The 20,506-nt window shown below is 43.0% G+C and overlaps 1 protein-coding gene across 1 annotated transcript in view; it reads left to right on the top strand.

Moving 5' to 3' along the window:
* Nucleotides 1-20,506, top strand: part of LOC139553387 (glutamate receptor-interacting protein 2-like) — a 256,634-nt gene that overhangs the window by 53,097 nt on the left and 183,031 nt on the right. Inside the window, exon 2 of the mRNA XM_071365667.1 lies at nt 4,171-4,251. Coding sequence (XP_071221768.1) covers nt 4,171-4,251 — 81 coding nt within the window. The remainder of the gene's footprint in view (nt 1-4,170; nt 4,252-20,506) is intronic.

Here is a 20,506-nt window from a genome sequence, read left to right on the forward strand (position 1 = left end):
TTGTCAGAGGTTTAATCTGAAGAGAGTAGTGTTGGAGGTTTAATCTGAAGAGAGTATTGTCAGAGGTTTAATCTGAAGAGAGTAGTGTCGGAGGTTTAATCTGAAGAGAGTAGTGTCGGAGGTTTAATCTGAAGAGAGTATTGTCAGAGGTTTAATCTGAAGAGAGTAGTGTCGGAGGTTTAATCTGAAGAGAGTAGTGTTGGGGGTTTAATCTGAAGAGAGTATTGTCAGAGGTTTAATCTGAACAGAGTAGTGTCGGAGGTTTAATCTGAAGAGAGTAGTGTCGGAGGTTTAATCTGAAGAGAGTATTGTCAGAGGTTTAATCTGAAGAGAGTAGTTTCGGAGGTTTAATCTGAAGAGAGTAGTGTCAGAGGTTTAATCTGAAGAGAGTATTGTCAGAGGTTTAATCTGAAGAGAGTAGTGTTGGAGGTTTAATCTGAAGAGAGTATTGTCAGAGGTTTAATCTGAAGAGAGTAGTGTCGGAGGTTTAATCTGAAGAGAGTAGTGTCGGAGGTTTAATCTGAAGAGAGTATTGTCAGAGGTTTAATCTGAAGAGAGTAGTGTCGGAGGTTTAATCTGAAGAGAGTAGTGTTGGAGGTTTAATCTGAAGAGAGTATTGTCAGAGGTTTAATCTGAAAAGAGTAGTGTCGGAGGTTTAATCTGAAGAGAGTAGTGTCGGAGGTTTAATCTGAAGAGAGTAATGTCAGAGGTTTAATCTGAAGAGAGTATTGTCAGAGGTTTAATCTGAAGAGAGTAGTGTCGGAGGTTTAATCTGAAGACAGTATTGTCAGAGGTTTAATCTGAACAGAGTAGTGTTGGAGGTTTAATCTGAAGAGAGTAGTGTCAGAGGTTTAATCTGAAGAGAGTAGTGTCAGAGGTTTAATCTGAAGAGAGTAGTGTCAGAGGTTTAATCTGAAGAGAGTATTGTCAGAGGTTTAATCTGAAGAGAGTAGTGTCAGAGGTTTAATCTGAAGAGAGTAGTGTCAGAGGTTTAATCTGAAGAAAGTAGTGTCAGAGGTTTAATCTGAAGAGAGTAGTGTCGGAGGTTTAATCTGAACAGAGTAGTGTCGGAGGTTTAATCTGAACAGAGTAATGTCAGAGGTTTAATCTGAAGAGAGTAGTGTCGGAGGTTTAATCTGAACAGAGTAGTGTTGGAGGTTTAATCTGAAGAGAGTAGTGTTGGAGGTTTATTCTGAATAGAGTAGTGTCAGAGGTTTAATCTGAAGAAAGTAGTGTCAGAGGTTTAATCTGAAGAGAGTAGTGTCGGAGGTTTAATCTGAAGAGTATTGTCAGAGGTATAATCTGAAGAAAGTAGTCTCAGAGGTTTAATCTGAAGAGAGTAGTGTCAGAGGTTTAATCTGAAGAGAGTAGTGTCGGAGGTTTAATCTGAAGAGAGTATTGTCAGAGGTTTAATCTGAAGAGAGTAGTGTTGGAGGTTTAATCTGAAGAGAGTAATGTCAGAGGTTTAATCTGAAGAGAGTAGTGTCGGAGGTTTAATCTGAAGAGAGTAGTGTCAGAGGTTTAATCTGAAGAGAGTAGTGTCAGAGGTTTAATCTGAAGTGAGTAGTGTCAGAGGTTTAATCTGAAGAGAGTAGTGTCAGAGGTTTAATCTGAAGTGAGTAGTGTCAGAGGTTTAGTCAGAGGTTTAATCTGAAGAGAGTAGTGTTGGAGGTTTAATCTGAACAGAGTAGTGTCAGAGGTTTAATCTGAAGAGAGTAGTGTCAGAGGTTTAATCTGAACAGAGTAGTGTTGGAGGTTTAATCTGAAGAGAGTAGTGTCAGAGGTTTAATCTGAAGAGAGTAGTGTCAGAGGTTTAATCTGAACAGAGTATTGTCAGAGGTTTAATCTGAAGAGAGTAGTGTCGGAGGTTTAATCTGAAGAGAGTAGTGTCGGAGGTTTAATCTGAAGAGAGTATTGTCAGAGGTTTAATCTGAAGAGAGTAGTGTCGGAGGTTTAATCTGAAGAGAGTAGTGTTGGAGGTTTAATCTGAAGAGAGTATTGTCAGAGGTTTAATCTGAACAGAGTAGTGTCGGAGGTTTAATCTGAAGAGAGTAGTGTCGGAGGTTTAATCTGAAGAGAGTATTGTCAGAGGTTTAATCTGAAGAGAGTAGTGTCGGAGGTTTAATCTGAAGAGAGTAGTGTCAGAGGTTTAATCTGAAGAGAGTATTGTCAGAGGTTTAATCTGAAGAGAGTAGTGTTGGAGGTTTAATCTGAAGAGAGTATTGTCAGAGGTTTAATCTGAAGAGAGTAGTGTCGGAGGTTTCATCTGAAGAGAGTAGTGTCGGAGGTTTAATCTGAAGAGAGTATTGTCAGAGGTTTAATCTGAAGAGAGTAGTGTCGGAGGTTTAATCTGAAGAGAGTAGTGTTGGAGGTTTAATCTGAAGAGAGTATTGTCAGAGGTTTAATCTGAACAGAGTAGTGTCGGAGGTTTAATCTGAAGAGAGTAATGTCAGAGGTTTAATCTGAAGAGAGTATTGTCAGAGGTTTAATCTGAAGAGAGTAGTGTCGGAGGTTTAATCTGAAGAGAGTATTGTCAGAGGTTTAATCTGAACAGAGTAGTGTTGGAGGTTTAATCTGAAGAGAGTAGTGTCAGAGGTTTAATCTGAAGAGAGTAGTGTCAGAGGTTTAATCTGAAGAGAGTAGTGTCAGAGGTTTAATCTGAAGAGAGTATTGTCAGAGGTTTAATCTGAAGAGAGTAGTGTCAGAGGTTTAATCTGAACAGAGTAGTGTCAGAGGTTTAATCTGAAGAGAGTAGTGTCAGAGGTTTAATCTGAAGAGAGTAGTGTCGGAGGTTTAATCTGAACAGAGTAGTGTCGGAGGTTTAATCTGAACAGAGTAGTGTCGGAGGTTTAATCTGAAGAGAGTAGTGTCGGAGGTTTAATCTGAACAGAGTAGTGTTGGAGGTTTAATCTGAAGAGAGTAGTGTTGGAGGTTTATTCTGAATAGAGTAGTGTCAGAGGTTTAATCTGAAGAGAGTAGTGTCAGAGGTTTAATCTGAAGAGAGTAGTGTCGGAGGTTTAATCTGAAGAGTATTGTCAGAGGTTTAATCTGAAGAAAGTAGTGTCAGAGGTTTAATCTGAAGAGAGTAGTGTCGGAGGTTTAATCTGAAGAGAGTATTGTCAGAGGTTTAATCTGAAGAGAGTAGTGTTGGAGGTTTAATCTGAAGAGAGTAATGTCAGAGGTTTAATCTGAAGAGAGTAGTGTCGGAGGTTTAATCTGAAGAGAGTAGTGTCAGAGGTTTAATCTGAAGAGAGTAGTGTCAGAGGTTTAATCTGAAGTGAGTAGTGTCAGAGGTTTAATCTGAAGAGAGTAGTGTCAGAGGTTTAATCTGAAGTGAGTAGTGTCAGAGGTTTAGTCAGAGGTTTAATCTGAAGAGAGTAGTGTTGGAGGTTTAATCTGAACAGAGTAGTGTCAGAGGTTTAATCTGAAGAGAGTAGTGTCAGAGGTTTAATCTGAACAGAGTAGTGTTGGAGGTTTAATCTGAACAGAGTAGTGTCAGAGGTTTAATCTGAAGAGAGTAGTGTCGGAGGTTTAATCTGAAGAGAGTATTGTCAGAGGTTTAATCTGAAGAGAGTAGTGTCAGAGGTTTAATCTGAAGAGAGTAGTGTTTGAGGTTTAATCTGAAGAGAGTATTGTCAGAGGTTTTATTCTGAAGAGAATTTGCATTAGGGTATCCTGGAGTCTTCCAATATGTGAAACAGCAATCGTACTGGCAACATCATACATTACCGCAATATCATAATACCATAAACCCCAAGGATGTTGAAATAGACACCCGACATCTGGCCGTCTATCTCATGTCACCACCATCTAGTCTAATGGGCCAGTAGATAGCCTGCTGCTCTACGGCTGTGTCTCAAGTAGCACAATATTCCTCATGTAGTGCACTACATAATTGTGCAGTCCAGGATGGGCTAAAAAGTAGTGCACTACATCAGGATTAGGATGGACTCCTGTCAAAAGTAGTGCACTACATCAGGATTAGGATGGACTCCTGTCAAAAGTAGTGCACTACATCAGGATTAGGATGGACTCCTGTCAAAAGTAGTGCACTACATTTGGAATTGGTTAGGTTTTGTCTCTGGTCAACAGTAGTGCACTACATAGGGAATAGGGTGCTATTTGAGACGTAGACCTATAATAGCCCTGTTTTCTGCCCCTTCCTTCCAGATGATGGTCCTTACTCTAAAGGGAACAAGGACTCACAAGGGACAGACAATTCCCTGACCTCCAGGAGACAGAGTATCCCAGGTACACTACCGAGTTTCTTTACTGTCTGGCTGCTCATCTCAGCTCTCTCTCACTGGTCTCTCTGGTCTCTCTGGTCTCTCTGGTCTCTCTGGTCTCTCTCTGGTCTCTCTGGTCTCTCTGGTCTCTCTCTGGTATGTCTCTGGTCTCTCTGGTCTCTCTCTGGTCTCTCTGGTCTCTCTCTGGTCTCTCTGGTATGTCACTGGTCTCTTTGGTCTCTCTGGTATGTCTCTGGTCTCTCTGGTATGTCTCTGGTCTCTCTGGTATGTCTTTGGTCTCTCTGGTATGTCTCTGGTCTCTCTGGTACCTCACTGGTCTCTCTGGTCTCTCTGGTATGTCACTGGTCTCTCTGGTCTCTCTGGTATGTCTCTGGGCTATCTGGTCTCTCTGGTATGTCTCTGGTCTCTCTGGTATGTCTCTGGTCTCTCTGGTATGTCTCTGGTCTCTCTGGTATGTCTCTGGTCTCTCTGGTATGTCTTTGGTCTCTCTGGTATGTCTCTGGTCTCTCTGGTATGTCACTGGTCTCTCTGGTCTCTCTGGTATGTCTCTGGTCTATCTGGACTCTCTGGTATGTCTCTGGTCTCTCTGGTATGTCTCTGGTCTCTCTGGTATGTCTCTGGTCTCTCTGGTCTCTCTGGTATGTCTCTAGTCTCTCTGTTATGTCTCTGGTCTCTCTGGTATGTCTCTGGTCTCTCTGGTATGTCTCTGGTCTCTCTGGTATGTCTCTCGTCTCTCTGGTATGTCTCTCGTCTCTCTGGTCTCTCTGGTATGTCTCTGGTCTCTCTGGTATGTCTCTGGTCTCTCTGGTATGTCTCTGGTCTCTCTGGTCTCTTTCTGGTCTCTCTGGTATGTCTCTGGTCTCTCTGGTATGTCTCTTGTCTCTCCCTGGTATCATTCTCGCTGGCTCTCCATAGCTCACAGTTCTCTTCCTCGGTCTTTCTCTCTGCTCTCTCTCCAGTCTATCTCTTTGTTCTCTCTCTCTGGTCTCTCTCTCTGGTTTCTGTCTCTCTGGTCTCTCTCTCTCTCTCTCTCTGCTCTCGCTCTGCTCTCTTTCTCTGTTCTCTTTCTCTGCTCTCTCTCTTTGCTCTCTCAATTATATTCAATTCAAGGGGCTTTATTGACATGGCAAACATATGTTAACATTGCCAAAGCAATGTCTCTCTCTCTCTGCTCTCACTCTCTCTCTGCTTTCTCTTGCTCTGCTCTCTCTCTGCCCTCTATCTCTCTGGTCTCTATCTCTCTGGTCTCTATCTCTCTGGTCTCTATCTCTCTGGTCTTCATATCTCTCTGGTCTTCATATCTCTGGTCTCTATCTCTATGTTCTCTAGCTCTCTGTTCTCTATCTCTCTGTTCTCTAGCTCTCCAGTCTCTCTCTCCCTGGTCTCTATCTCTCTGGTCTTCATATCTCTCTGGTCTCTATTTCTCTGGTCTCTCTCTCTCTGGTCTCTCTCTCCCTGGTCTATTTCTCTCTGGTCTTCATCTCTCTGATCTCTTTCTCTCTGATCTCTTTCTCTCTGGTCTCTTTCTCTCTGGTCTCTCTCTCCCTGGTCTATTTCTCTCTGGTCTCTCTCTCTCTGGTTTCTATCTCTGGTCTCTATCTCTGGTCTCTATCTCTATGGTCTTCATATCTCTGGTCTCTATCTCTGTTCTCTATCTCTCTGGTCTCTCTCTCTCCCTGGTCTATTTCTCTCTGGTCTCTCTATCTGGTCTCTTCTCTCTGGTCTATTTCTCTCTGGTCTCTCTTTCTCTCTGGTCTCTTTCTCTCTGGTATATCTCTCTGGTCTCTTTCTCTCTGGTCTTCATCTCTCTGATCTCTTTCTCTCTGGTCTCTTTCTCTCTGGTCTCTTTCTCTCTGGTTTCTATCTCTGGTCTCTATCTCTGGTCTCTATCTCTATGGTCTTCATATCTCTGGTCTCTATCTCTGTTCTCTATCTCTCTGGTCTCTCTCTCCCTGGTCTATTTCTCTCTGGTCTCTCTATCTCTCTGGTCTCTTTCTCTCTGGTATATCTCTCTGGTCTCTTTCTCTCTGGTCTCTTTCTCTGGTCTCTTCTCTCTGGTCTCTCTCTCTCTGGTCTCTTCTCTCTGGTCTCGCTCTCTCTCTGGTCTCTATCTCACAGCTCTCTATCGCTCTGGTCTTTCTCTCTTGTCTCTATCTCTCTGGTCTCTATCTCTCTGGTCTATTTCTCTCTGGTCTATTTATCTCTGGTCTATTTATCTCTGGTCTATTTCTCTCTGGTCTATTTCTCTCTGGTCTCTCTCTCTGGTCTATTTATCTCTGGTCTATTTCTCTCTGGTCTATTTATCTCTGGTCTATTTCTCTCTGGTCTCTCTCTCTGGTCTCTTTCTCTCTTGTCTCTTTCTCCCTGGTCTATTTCTCTCTGGTTTCTTTCTCTCTGGTCTTCATCTCTCTGGTCTCTCTCTGGTCTATTTCTCTCTGGTCTTCATCTCTCTGGTCTCTCTCTCTCAGGTCTCTCTGGTCTATATCTCTGGTCTCTTTCTCTCTGGTCTCTATCTCTCTGGTCTATATCTCTGGTCTATCTCTCTGGTCTAAATCTCACAGCTCTCTTTCTCTCTGGTCTCTCTCTGGTCTCTTTCTTTCTGGTCTATCTCTCTGGTCTCTATCTCAGGCTCTCCACAGTTCACAGTTCTCCTTCTTTCTTCTTCTAGCTATTACTGTGTATCTCTCTCTCTCTCTCTCTGAGATCTATCTATCTATATCTCTATCTCTGTTCCCACTCTCTCCTAGCAGGGATGGCTTGCTTCTGCCCTGGAGAGTACAGACTACATTACACTACACTGCACACCATGCCAAGTTCTACTATCACAGAGCACTTTATACCTCTCTCTCCATCTGTCCTTTTGGTGTATCTGCTCTCTGTCAGGCATTCTCCCTGCTGATTGTGCCTGGATGGGTGTAAGCTGAAGGTTCTCCCTGCTGGTTGGGCCTGGATGGGTGTAAACTGAAGGTTCTCCCTGCTGGTTGGGCCTGGATGGGTGTAAACTGAAGGTTCTCCCTGCTGGTTGGGCCTGGATGGGTGTAAACTGAAGGTTCTCCCTGCTGGTTGGGCCTGGATGGGTGTAAACTGAAGGTTCTCCCTGCTGATTGGGCCTGGATGGGTGTAAACTGAAGGTTCTCCCTGCTGATTGGGCCTAGATGGGTGTAAACTAAAAGGTTCTCCCCTGCTGGTTGGGCCTGGATGGGTGTAAACTGAAGGTTCTCCCTGCTGGTTGGGCCTGGATGGGTGTAAACTAAAAGGTTCTCCCCCACTGGTTGGGCCTGGATGGGTGTAAAGTAAAGGTTCTCCCTGCTGGTTGGGCCTGGATGGATGTAAACTAAAAGGTTCTCCCCTGCTGGTTGGGCCTGGATGTGTGTAAAGTAAAGGTTCTCCCTGCTGGTTGGGCCTGGATGGGTGTAAACTAAAAGGTTCTCCCCCACTGGTTGGGCCTGGATGGGTGTAAACTGAAGGTTCTCCCTGCTGGTTGGGCCTGGATGGGTGTAAACTAAAGCGTGTAGATGACGATGATGGGGTGTCTGTATTCTGCTGCTCATAGTCCCTGGCCGTGCACGCTGCTTCCCCTCTTATTTTCTGTGCATATTGCAAAGCGTTGTACGATGATAACTGGAATTAGCTTGTTGTATAGCAGGGGGGGAATCAAACATACAGCAGGTCTTCTTTCTTCAGCAGTTGTGTGAGAATACAGTGTTCTGTTCCTCCACAGCCTTGTGTCACGACTTCCGCCGAAGTCGGTCCCTCTCCTTGTTTGGGTGGCATTCGTCACCGGCCTTCTAGCCATCGCCAATCCACTCTTCATTTTCCATTTGTTTTGTCTTTGTCTTACACACCTGGTTTCAATCCCCCAATTACTTGTTCATTATTTAACCCTCCATGTTTGTTTGTGAGTGATTGTTTGTTTGTTTGTATATCGGTCCGTTATTGTGGGCTCGCATTGTTGCTTTGTATTTTGGTTTATTTTGAGTAAAGTACGTTGATTCCTCATATCTGCTGTCCTGCGCCTGACTCTCTACACCAGCTACACACAGGACCCATTACACCTTGACTGCTGTACAGAAATACTACCTAACTCCTTACGATAAAAGAGAGCCGTGTTACTCTCTTATGGTGCTGATGTAATATTTGAAGAAGTTTAATGTTCACCATATACATTGTGATTTAAAATGGAATCCTTTTAGACTAGCACCAGCTTGTATTTCAACACATTATTTCATCTCAAATTCAACATTTCACCGTTACGTTCGGACTGTATCCCGAGGCTAAATGTGAAGTGGTATAATTACAGTGTATTGTTACCAGGGCTGTTGCGGTGACTGTATTACCGCCAAACCGGCAGTCATGGGTCATGAAGGCAGTCAAATTTCACTTGACCGTTTAGTCACAGTAATTAGGCTCCTCCAAGCTCTGATGCTGCTGATTGTCATTAGTAGCATACCAAACTTGCTAACTGCCTGGTACTCAGCACTCTATTGTCCTTGTAATCACTCTGACATCAATGCAAATGTGATCGGAAATCTAATCAAACACTTCATGAGAGCCCATGAGCTCATGTTGCACAACATTTATATAGGCTATGCAATTGCGAGAGAAAACAGAGTGATTGCCTCTATTAAAAAGAGGAGGATCCCATCAGCTTTCTATAGGCTTGGCTTACTATATTTTTTTACTCAACTTTCCTAATATTAAACACATTGCTTCTATTTACAACAGGAGTATAGCCTACCTGGATTTCATAAAATTGAAGCACCGGAAAAGCATCCTCCATTGTCTATATAGGTGCATAGATTACATGTATTTTTTCCCGCTGCTCCTGTTTTGATAGAGGTGCATGATAATGGTCCATTCTAAATCCAAACAAATCTATCACTTGTGAATGAGGCCCAGTGTAAGGCAGGAAACAATGGCTTTTTTTGTTGCTTTTTTCTAATCATAGTCGCACACTTCATGTATTCTAGCCCATAGGCCTATATGTTTTGATAAGGTTTGTATCACAACTAAAGTGGCCAAATAACTTATTAAAATTAAGCACTGCTTTACAAGGGGTGTAGAGTCTAACTGGTATATACAGTGGGGAGAACAAGTATTTGATACACTGCCGATTTTGCAGGTTTTCCTACTTACAAAGCATGTAGAGGTCTGTCATTTTTATCATAGGTACACTTCAACTGTGAGAGACGGAATCTAAAACAAAAATCCAGAAAATCACATTGTATGATTTTTAAGTAATTAATTTGCATTTTATTGCATGACATAAGTATTTGATCACCTACCAACCAGTAAGAATTCCGGCTCTCACAGACCTGTTAGTTTTTCTTTAAGAAGCCCTCCTGTTCTCCACTCATTACCTGTATTAACTGCACCTGTTTGAACTCGTTACCTGTATAAAAGACACCTGTCCACACACTCAATCAAACAGACTCCAACCTCTCCACAATGGCCAAGACCAGAGAGCTGTGTAAGGACATCAGGGATAAATTGTAGACCTGTACAAGGCTGGGATGGGCTACAGGACAATAGGCAAGCAGCTTGGTGAGAAGGCAACAACTGTTGGCACAATTATTAGAAAATGGAAGAAGTTCAAGATGACGGTCAATCACCCTCGGTCTGGGGCTCCATGCAAGATCTCACCTCGTGGGGCATCAATGATCATGAGGAATGTGAGGGATCAGCCCAGAACTACACGGCAGGACCTGGTCAATGACCTGAAGAGAGCTGGGACCACAGTCTCAAAGAAAACCATTAGTAACACACTACGCCGTCATGGATTAAAATCCTGCAGCGCACGCAAGGTCCCCCTGCTCAAGCCAGCGCATGTCCAGGCCCGTCTGAAGTTTGCCAATGACCATCTGGATGATCCAGAGGAGGAATGGGAGAAGGTCATGTGGTCTGATGAGACAAAAATAGAGCTTTTTGCTCTAAACTCCACTCGCCGTGTTTGGAGGAATAGAAGGATGAGTACAACCCCAAGAACACCATCCCAACCGTGAAGCATGGAGGTGGAAACATCATTCTTTGGGGATGCTTTTCTGCAAAGGGGACAGGACGACTGCACCGTATTGAGGGGAGGATGGATGGGGCCATGTATCGCGAGATCTTGACCAACAACCTCCTTCCCTCAGTAAGAGCATTGAAGATGGGTCGTGGCTGGGTCTTCCAGCATGACAACGACCCGAAACACACAGCCAGGGCAACTAAGGAGTGGCTCCGTAAGAAGCATCTCAAGGTCCTGGAGTGGCCTAGCCAGTCTCCAGACCTGAACCCAATAAAAAATCTTTGGAGGGAGCCGAAAGTCCGTATTGCCCAGCGACAGCCCCGAAACCTGAAGGATCTGGAGAAGGTCTGTATGGAGGAGTGGGCCAAAATCCCTGCTGCAGTGTGTGCAAACCTGGTCAAGAACTACAGGAAACGTATGATCTCTGTAATTGCAAACTAAGGTTTCTGTACCAAATATTCAGTTCTGCTTTTCTGATGTATCAAATACTTATGTCATGCAATAAAATGCAAATTAATTACTTAAAAATCATACAATGTGATTTTCTGGATTTTTGTTTTAGATTCCTTCTCTCACAGTTGAAGTGTACCTATGATAAAAATTACAGACCTCTACATGCTTTGTAAGTAGGAAAACCTGCAAAATCGTCAGTGTATCAAATACTTGTTCTCCCCACTGTATAAGCAGCGTGTGAGTTTCAAGTTTGGGGAAGATCATTTTCACCATAAAAATGCACCTTGATAATAAAAGCATTACATGTATAATTGCACTTGCGGTTTCTTTTGATAATGGTGTTTTCCCGCTAATGGAACATTCGTGCTTATAGCCTTCTACCGTGTTCACATTGCTGCGCTTATAATGTGAAGGAATAGACTAATCGTTGATCAATATTTTAAGCTAAATGTTTTGATCTTGTCACGCCCTGACCATAGAGAGCCCTTGTTTCTCTATGGTGTAGTAGGTCAGGGCGTGACGAGGGGGTGTTCTAGTTTATGTTAGTGTTTTGGTATGGTACCCAATTAGAGGCAGCTGGTAATCGTTGCCTCTAATTGGGGATTATATTTAAGTAGCTATTTTTCCCACCTGTGTTTGTGGGATATTGTTTTGTGTATTGTGCATGTAGCACCACGTAGTCACGTTTCGTTGTTCGTTTATTGATTTATTGTTTTTGCTTAAGTTTCACTTTTAAATAAATATGTGGAACTCAACACAAGCTGCGCCTTGGTCCCGTCCTTACGATAACCATGACAGATCTGTTGAGTCAGCCACATTGCGTAAAAAATGTTTGGGATGCTAGTGGTTGCGTTCATTTGGATCTATCACATCCTACCACTGTCCCAGACTATGTTTGGAATATTTATTTCTCGCACAGAATATAATAGGTCGACCTTTGTACTATGGGGGATAGTAGAATGACATAGTCTAGTGCTTTTGCTGTTCGTTAGGCCTACTCATCTTGTTGGCTGACGAAAAGTAAATGTGGACAGTTCTTCCAATATCTTCAATATGCACCTCGGAATTGGATAAGGATGCGCACAGCTGCGTCCCCGAAGTGTCTGTCTTCACTTGTAGCCTGTGAGAAAGACCCGATCTCGTGATGGAGAGCCATGTGAGTGAGAGGTGCTTCGGAGCACGCAGCACTCAGGAAGACTGAAACAACGGGGATGCCGCCGAGAAATTCAAGGCACTATAAATTGTGAATGAGAGACTGATGAAGTGTGTACAGCCTGCGCAAAAAAAACAAAGCGGAGCTCATGCCTTTCAAGTGACTTTCTTGAAATCATCATTAGTTCCATCATGCAGCCTTACAATGTATTAAAAATCAAAACATACAGCCCAACGTTTGTAGAACAACCAAAGTTACATTAATAACTCTACATTAAGCATATAGGAATACCTGTTAACCGCTCTACACAGAATAGCCGCATGTGCACACTCCCTCAAATCATTTGGAGAAAACATCCTTTCTATTTTATTCAGCTTTGTTAAATTGTATTCTTCATAATATAAAATAATATAAAATAATGCCACGGAATTCTAAGCAAATCTTGTCTGCAAAATGAACTAGTGTAGCCGACAGCCATATGGCATAGTCAGATCAGGACCTAACATAAGGTCAACTCAGAGTATGCTATTCTGTTCTTCTGAAATAGACTACATTTTCTTCATATCATGTTTCTTTAGACCTATCTAAATAAATAATTGATTTATTGTGAAGGTGTAGGTTATATTACATCGATTTATTAGACTTTTTAATATGTAGATGTTCCAAAGGTCTGAATCACTGGCTTGTAGGCTATGCCTGGAAGCCAGGAGATGCTAAATGTGTTTATCTTAATTAGCGGTCAATTACTGTGAGACCGACAGTTATTTGCTTGACAATCACCGGCTGACGAATTTCTTTAATTTAAATTGTATAATTAATTTTGCTGGACCCCAGGAAGAGTAGATGCTGCCTTGGCAGCAGCTAATGTAGATCCATAATAAATACAAATACTCCACACTGCCCTTTCCCACCTGGACAAAAGGAACACCTATGCGAGAATGTTGTTCATTGACTACAGCTCAGCGTTCAACACCATAGTCCCTCAAAGCTCATCACAAAACTAAAGACCCTGGGACTAAACACTTCCCTGTGAACTTCCTGACGGGCCACCCCCAGGTGGTAAGGGTTGGCAACAACACATCTGCAAAGCTGATCCTCAACATGGGGGCCCCTCAGGGGTGCGTGCTTAATCCCCTTCTGTACTCCATGTTCACCCACGACTGCATGGCCAGGCACGACTCCAACACCATCATTAAGTTTGCTGACGACACAACAGTGGTAGGCCTGATCACCGACAACGACGAAACAGCCTATAGGGAGGAAGTCAGAGACCTGGTCGTGTGGTGCCAAGACAACAATCTCTCGCTCAACGTGATCAAGACAAAGGAGATGATTGTGGACTACAGGAAAAGGAGGGCCGAGCACGTCGCCATTCTCATCGGCGGGGCTGTAGTGGAGCAAGTTGAGAGCTTCAAGTTCCTTGGTGTCCACATCACCAACAAACTATCAGTCAGGAGACTGAAAAGATTTGGAATGGGTCCTCAGATCCTCAAAAGGTTCTACAGCTGCACCATCGAGAGCATCCTGACTGGTTGCATCACTGCCTGGTATGGCAACTGCTCTGCCTCTGACCGTGAACGGCTGTAGTGAGAACGGCCCAGTACATCACTAGGGGCCAGGCTTCCTGCCATCCAGGACCTCTATACTAGGCGGTGTCAGAGAAAGGCCCAAAAATTGTCAAAGACTCCAGTCATCCAAGTCATAGACTGTTCTCTCTGCTACCGCACGGCAAGCGGTACTGGAGTGCCCAGTCTAGGTCCAAAAGGCTTCTTAACAGCTTCTACCCCTTAAAGGGCTCATCAAATGGCTACCCAGACTTTTTGCATTGACCCCCCATTTATTTTTTATTATAATTGTTTTGTGTGCTGCTGCTACTCACTTTTTATTAACTATGCATAGTCACTTTACCCCTACCTATATGTAGATATTACCTCAATCACCTCGACTAAGTAATACCCCCGCACATTGACTCACATTGACAGGAACCCCCTGTATATAGTCTCCACATTGACTCGGTACCGGAACTCCCTGTATATAGTCTCCACACTGACTCGGTACCGTAATACCCTGTATATAGTCTCCACACTGACTCTGTACCGTAATACCCTGTATATGGTCTCCACACTGACTCTGTACCGTAATACCCTGTATATAGCCTCATTATGGTTATTTTATTGTTACTTTTAATTTTATTCACTCTTATTTTTCCTTAACCTGCATTGTTGGTTAAGGGCTTGTAAGTAAGCATTTCACGGTAAAGTCTGCTACACCTGTTGTATTCGGCACTTTCGGCACAAATAACATTTGATTTGATGTCATAGACAGAAGCATGCCAAATCAAACCAATCTGAACTCATCCTTCGGCATGTCCAGTCCATTCATTATCTCAGCCAATCATGGCTAGGAGGAAGATTCCTGTCTTTTTCCGTGGCTAAACCAACTAGGCTTGTAATTTAACAATTTTAATCATATTTACAGATGGCATACAAGTTTGTTATTAAGGCACATGAAAGTTCACATGTTCCAGAAGGTATTTCTGCCAAATTCCTCTCCTGTGAAGTAGTGATGGACGACATATGCCTACCTTCATGAAACGGGTCACATATCAGTCAAAAATATAAAATTCACGGTTTATTCTACAACAAAAAAAACGACTTTATAAGAAGTTTTAAAAATAGGTCATATTTTATTCCAAATCCCATGATGTAGAGTCAGGCATTGTTGTCAGAATAGATGGATTCAGTTCAATGCATGATTCATATAACTCACCGATACATTTCTTGGTAGTACACAACATATTGCTATCAGGTTTTAAATCCCAGCTGACCTGGTACATCGTCTGCTGCCTCCATTCAGGATGCACTGGTTCAGCTTCAATGACGCAATATTCTGGACAGAAACAAATGCAACCAAGGCTGGGAATGTCAATACAATCAAACTAGGAAGGGCAATGATAACAAGTCAGTCATAACGTGGCTAATAGACTAGCATATCTATTTATGTAGCTAAGAACACTGAGCCTAACGTTAGCTAGATAGCTGCTGGGAGGATGTCATGTCATTGGACGAGTGGGTAAGTGGCCAACTTTTCCCCCTCATATCGTTTTTGGTGGCTACAGCTATAGATGCAGGTATTATTTGATTAGCTACCAAGAAATGTGACTCGCTAGAAAGCTATGCTGAACTTGAACGACTGTTATCCACAGTCAGCATATCTCTTAGTTGTCAATCAAATGTATTTGGCATCGATCAAATAGGCGGGCAGGCAGTTCCCATTCACTTGTCAAAACTTGTGTTGGGAGATGCATTGGCAGGCAAGCTGCAGAAGGACGAGCGGGCTAATATTCCCCATCGTTTATCAGTGACATTTTGACAGTCAACTAGCTGAAAAAGTTTGAGAGAGTTTATCCCAGTATTTCCCAAACTCGGTACTGGGGACCGAGCTGATTCAAATAATCAAAGCTTGATGATGAGTTGATGATTTGAATCAGCTGTGTCGTGCTAGGGGCAAAACCCAAAACGTGCAGCCCTTGGGGTCCCCAGGACCAAGTTTGGGAAACGCTGGTTTATCTGCTCTTACCTCATTAGATTTGATCTCATCTCAATGTGGATTAATTGTTGATCTTAGGGAGGGGGAGAGAGCCTACCTGTTCATGGTTGTTTGATCAATAAGGCTGTAATGTTCCCAAATGTAAGAGGACTCCCGTGGTATTTACATATTTGCAGAAATTTATTCAGGTGTATTTTATGGCTTTTGGCCAATGCTTACTAATTGGTTTAAAGTCGCACTGTTGCTACTGCCAAAGTGAAAGATGGAATGCCCGTGTGGATAATGACTTATAGGCCTACTGTAGCTCTGATTGGCTGTGGCGCACCGTTCTGTCTAGGTTCCGTGACAACACAAACATTTTTGTATTAGAGTTTATTTTCCCACTCTATATTGCGATAGAATTTTCCCGAAATGCCTTAGTATACGTAACTCTACGTCAGTCCCAAACATTCTACAGCAGTATGAAAATGTGAAAATATCCCATATCTAAATGCTCGCTTGTCAAAAAAGGCAAACAAATACGTCGTATTCTTCCCCGGGGGGTGTATGAGCAGATTTCTATATACGAGTTCACGTTACTAAACCGCTGTCAGTTCCACTTTAAACACCATGCAGAACACCATCTCCTCTCACAGTGTAACACCAAGTGTGACTAAACATTGAGGTGATACTGTTAAAATTAGACAAATCCATGCTGAGAAATGTGTCCCTTTTTTTTTTTTATTATATTTTCCAGGTATTCGTATCAACATTTTAGCTTTTAATTAATGTATTTACAGTGTTACATATTCGTTTCTAGAGGACAACATTTTGCTTCATAAAGTAGCTAGAATTCATATACAGTAGGTCCAATATAGGCTGTATCTCAATCAATTAAATAAAATCTAATTTTCTGGTTTATTAGGTACACCACCCCGTTCACGAAAATGTAATGCTCCTACAGACAGTGAGTCACGTGGCCGTGGCTTGCTATATAAAGCAGGCAGACAGGCATCAAGACATTCAGTTACTGTTAGATTGAATGTTAGAATGGGAAAAACAACTGATCTAAGCGACTTTGATCGTCAGTGCCAGGTGTGGCCACCCTCCTGGGCTTTTCACACACGACAGTATCTAGGGTTTACAGAGAACGGTGTGACAAACAATCATCCAGTCAGTGGCAGTCCTGTGGGTGACAACAAGCTTGTTGATGAGCGAGGTCGAAGGACAATTGCAAGAATCGTAGAAACTAACAGGCGGGCCACAAACTGATAACGGCGCAGTACAACAGTGGTGTGCAGAACGGCATCTCGGAACGCACAACTCGTAGATCCTTGTCACGGATGGGCTATTGCAGCAGACGACCACACCGGGTTCCACTCTTGTCAGCTAAAAACAAGAAGAAGTGTCTCCAGTGGGCACGCGATCACCAACACTGGACCATTGAGGAGTGGAAAAACATTGCCTTGTTCCGACGAATCCCGGTTCCTTTTGCGTCATGCTAGTCAGGATTTGGTGTAAGCAGCATGAGTACATGGCCCCATCCTGCCTGTTGTCAACTGTACAGGCTGGCACACGTTAAGTCCCTTGATACCAATTGAGCAACGATTGAACGCCATCCCCCGAAGGTTTCAGGCTGCTCTGGAGGCAAACTGGCCACTGAGGGTATACTGTGGTTGTATTGAGGTTGTATTGAGGTTAGTACACTGAGGTTGATGCACTTTATTTAGCCAGGATAATCCACTCAGTATCAATTGTCACTGTTTTCCAGGGAGTTGTATAGAAGTTGCTACGGTGACGTTATATTGTTTCCAGCTCATAGGAAAAATGATGGGCTGCTGATAGTCATCTGGAACAAGAAGAGCTCCTCCATTTCAGATATTTACAACAGGGATGTACAGAATAGTCAGGGTTCAGCTGCTCACCATGGCACCTTATCTCAGTTATTGGAAACCCAGAAACCTTTTTCCATTTCAGACTGTTACGGCAGAGAGTGACTGATGCAGAAAATGGAAGGCATTGGTACTTGAGAAATTAGTTTCCGTTTCTCTCAGTTTTGAAAGGACTCTTTATCAGTCGATCTTTCTTAGATTAGGAGAAATAGGGATTTGTTGTTTCTCTACATTTGAATTCACCTGTTATTTCCCCCAACAACATTACGAAAAGTACAGGCTTTAGGCATTGTCAACAAAAACACAATTAAGTTTAGAATATTTACTACAGTAACTCATTTGGTTTCCTGGAGTTGTTGTCCATGCAGGACATCATTTAGAACATTTTATTCTTTCCATTTCTCCCCCTCGGTCTCATGTCATGTTGTGTTCTCATTAGAACCCAGTCAGTTGAGTGATTAGGCTTCATTTTGCCTCAGTCCTTCTCTGTCACATTGCATGCCTTGTCACAGTTACAGCATTTAGATTAGGAGACAGTGAGTCTCTCATAGATACTGGAACTACAGGCTATCTCCCTTATACCATCTGTACTGGAAGATGACTATACTGTGGGAAACACTGCTATACTGTTAGGTAGACTGGAATCCACTCTGACTATCACTCCGTTTCATTGTATTTGTTTGCTATTGTTTCACTTCAACAATAATGAAATGGAGTTAATTATCATTGTCGATTTCAGGCTTGGCATAAGGGGTGGTATGTTTCAATCTGGGTTATGTATATGAACTCAGGGCGATGCTCTACTTCCAGATTTCATGGATCTCTCTGGATATACTAACTTTGTCCGTACAGCCAGCTGGGTTCTCAGTGCATCGTGCTGATAGAAATAAAGAACTCTACGTGAAGAAGAAGTAAGGCGGGGGTGTACAGCGGCTTGCGAAAGTATTCACATTTTTCTTATTTTGTTGCCTTACATCCTGGAATTAAAATGGATTTTGGGGGGGGTTGTAGCGTTTGATTTAAACAACATGCCTACCACTTTGAAGATGCAAAACATTTTTGGGGGTGAAACAAACAAGAAATATGACCCCCAAAAAATGAAAACTTGACTGTGCATAACCATTCACCCCCCAAAGTCAATACTTTGCAGAGCCACCTTTTGCAGCAATTACAGCTGCAAGTCTCTTGGGGTATGTCTCTATAAGCTTGGCACATCTAGCCACTGGGATTTTTGCTCATTCTTCAAGGCAAAACTGCTCCAGCTCCTTCAAGTTGGATGGGTTCCGCTGGTGTACAGCAATCTTTAAGTCATACCACAGATTCTCAATTGGATTGAGGTCTGGGCTTTGACTAGGCAATTACAAGACATTTAAATGTTACCTCTTAAACCAATCGAGTGTTGCTTTCGCAGTATGCTTAGGGTCATTGTCCTGCTGGAAGGTGAACCTTCGTCGAAGTCTCAAATCTCTGGAAGATTGAAACAGGTTTCCCTCAGCAATTTCCTGTATTTTACACCATCCATCATTCCTTCAATTCTAACCAGTTTCCCAATCCCTGCTGATGAAAAACATCACCATAACAAGATGCTGCCACCATCATGCTTCACTGTGGGGGATGGTGTCTCGGGGTGATGAGAGGTGCTGGGTTTGCGCCAAACATAGCGTATAGACTAAGGTCTATTCAACTCTGGTCTGACCAGTCGGAATCCATGCTTCAAGATTGTTTTGATCACGCAGACTGTAATATGTTCCGAGTTTTCTCTGAGAATAACACTGAGTTCATGTGTATAGGGGATTTTTTTATTTATTTATTTATTTAACCTTTATTTAACCAGGTAGGCAAATTGAGAACACGTTCTCATTTACAATTGCGACCTGGCCAAGATAAAGCAAAGCAGTTCGACACATACAACAACACATAGTTACACATGGAGTAAAACAAACATATAGTCAATAATACAGTGAAAAAAAAAATAGGTCTATATACAATGTGAGCAAGTGAGGTGAGATAAGGGAGGTGAAGGCAAACAAATATATGTATAAATAAATAAAAATATAAAAGGCCATGGAGGCGAAGTGAGTACAACACAGCAAGTAAAATAAAAACTAAAAAAACAATGGAATGGTTGGTTTGCAGTGGAAGAAAGTGCAAAGTAGAGACAGAAATAATGGGGTGCAAAGGAGCAAAATAAATTAATAAATAAATACAGTAGGTAAAGAGGTAGTTGTTTGGGCTAAATTGTAGATGGGTTATGTACAGGTGCAATAATCTATGAGCTGCTCTGACAGCTGGTGCTTAAAGCTAGTGAGGGAGATAGGTGTTTCCAGTTTCAGAGATTTTTGTAGTTCGTTCCAGTCATTGGCAGCAGAGAACTGGAAGGAGAGGCGTCCAAAGGAAGAATTGGTTTTGGGGGTGACTAGAGAGATATACCTGCTGGAGCGCGTGCTACAGGTAGGTGCTGCTATGGTGACCAGCGAGCTGAGATAAGGGGGGACTTTACCTAGCAGGGTCTTGTAGATGACCTGGAACCAGTGGGTTTGGCGACGAGTATGAAGCGAGGGCCAGCCAACGAGAGTGTACAGGTCGCAGTGGTGGGTAGTATATGGGGCTTTGGTGACAAAACGGATGGCACTGTGATAGACTGCATCCAATTTATTGAGTAGGGTTTTGGAGGCTATTTTGTAAATGACATCACCGAAGTCGAGGATTGGTAGGATGGTCAGTTTTACAAGGGTATGTTTGGCAGCATGAGTAAAGGATGCTTTGTTGCGGAATAGGAAGCCAATTCTAGATTTGACTTTGGATTGGAGATGTTTGATGTGAGTCTGGAAGGAGAGTTTACAGTCTAACCAGACACCTAGGTATTTGTAGGTGTCCACATATTCTAAGTCAGAGCCGTCCAAAGTAGTGATGTTGGACAGGCGGGCAGGAGCAGGCAGCGATTGGTTGAAGAGCATGCATTTGGTTTTACTTGTATTTAAGAGCAGTTGGAGGCCACGGAAGGAGAGTTGTATGGCATTGAAGCTCGCCTGGAGGGTTGTTAATACAGTGTCAAAAGAAGGGCCAGAAGTATACAGAATAGTGTCGTCTGCGTAGAGGTGGATCAGAGAATCACCAGCAGCAAGAGCGACATCATTGATGTAAACAGAGAAGAGAGTCGGTCCAAGAATTGAACCCTGTGGCACCCCCATAGAGACTGCCAGAGGCCCGGACAACAGACCCTCCG

Source organism: Salvelinus alpinus, chromosome 2 (genome assembly GCF_045679555.1).
Source record: "Salvelinus alpinus chromosome 2, SLU_Salpinus.1, whole genome shotgun sequence".
NCBI lineage: Eukaryota > Metazoa > Chordata > Actinopteri > Salmoniformes > Salmonidae > Salvelinus > Salvelinus alpinus.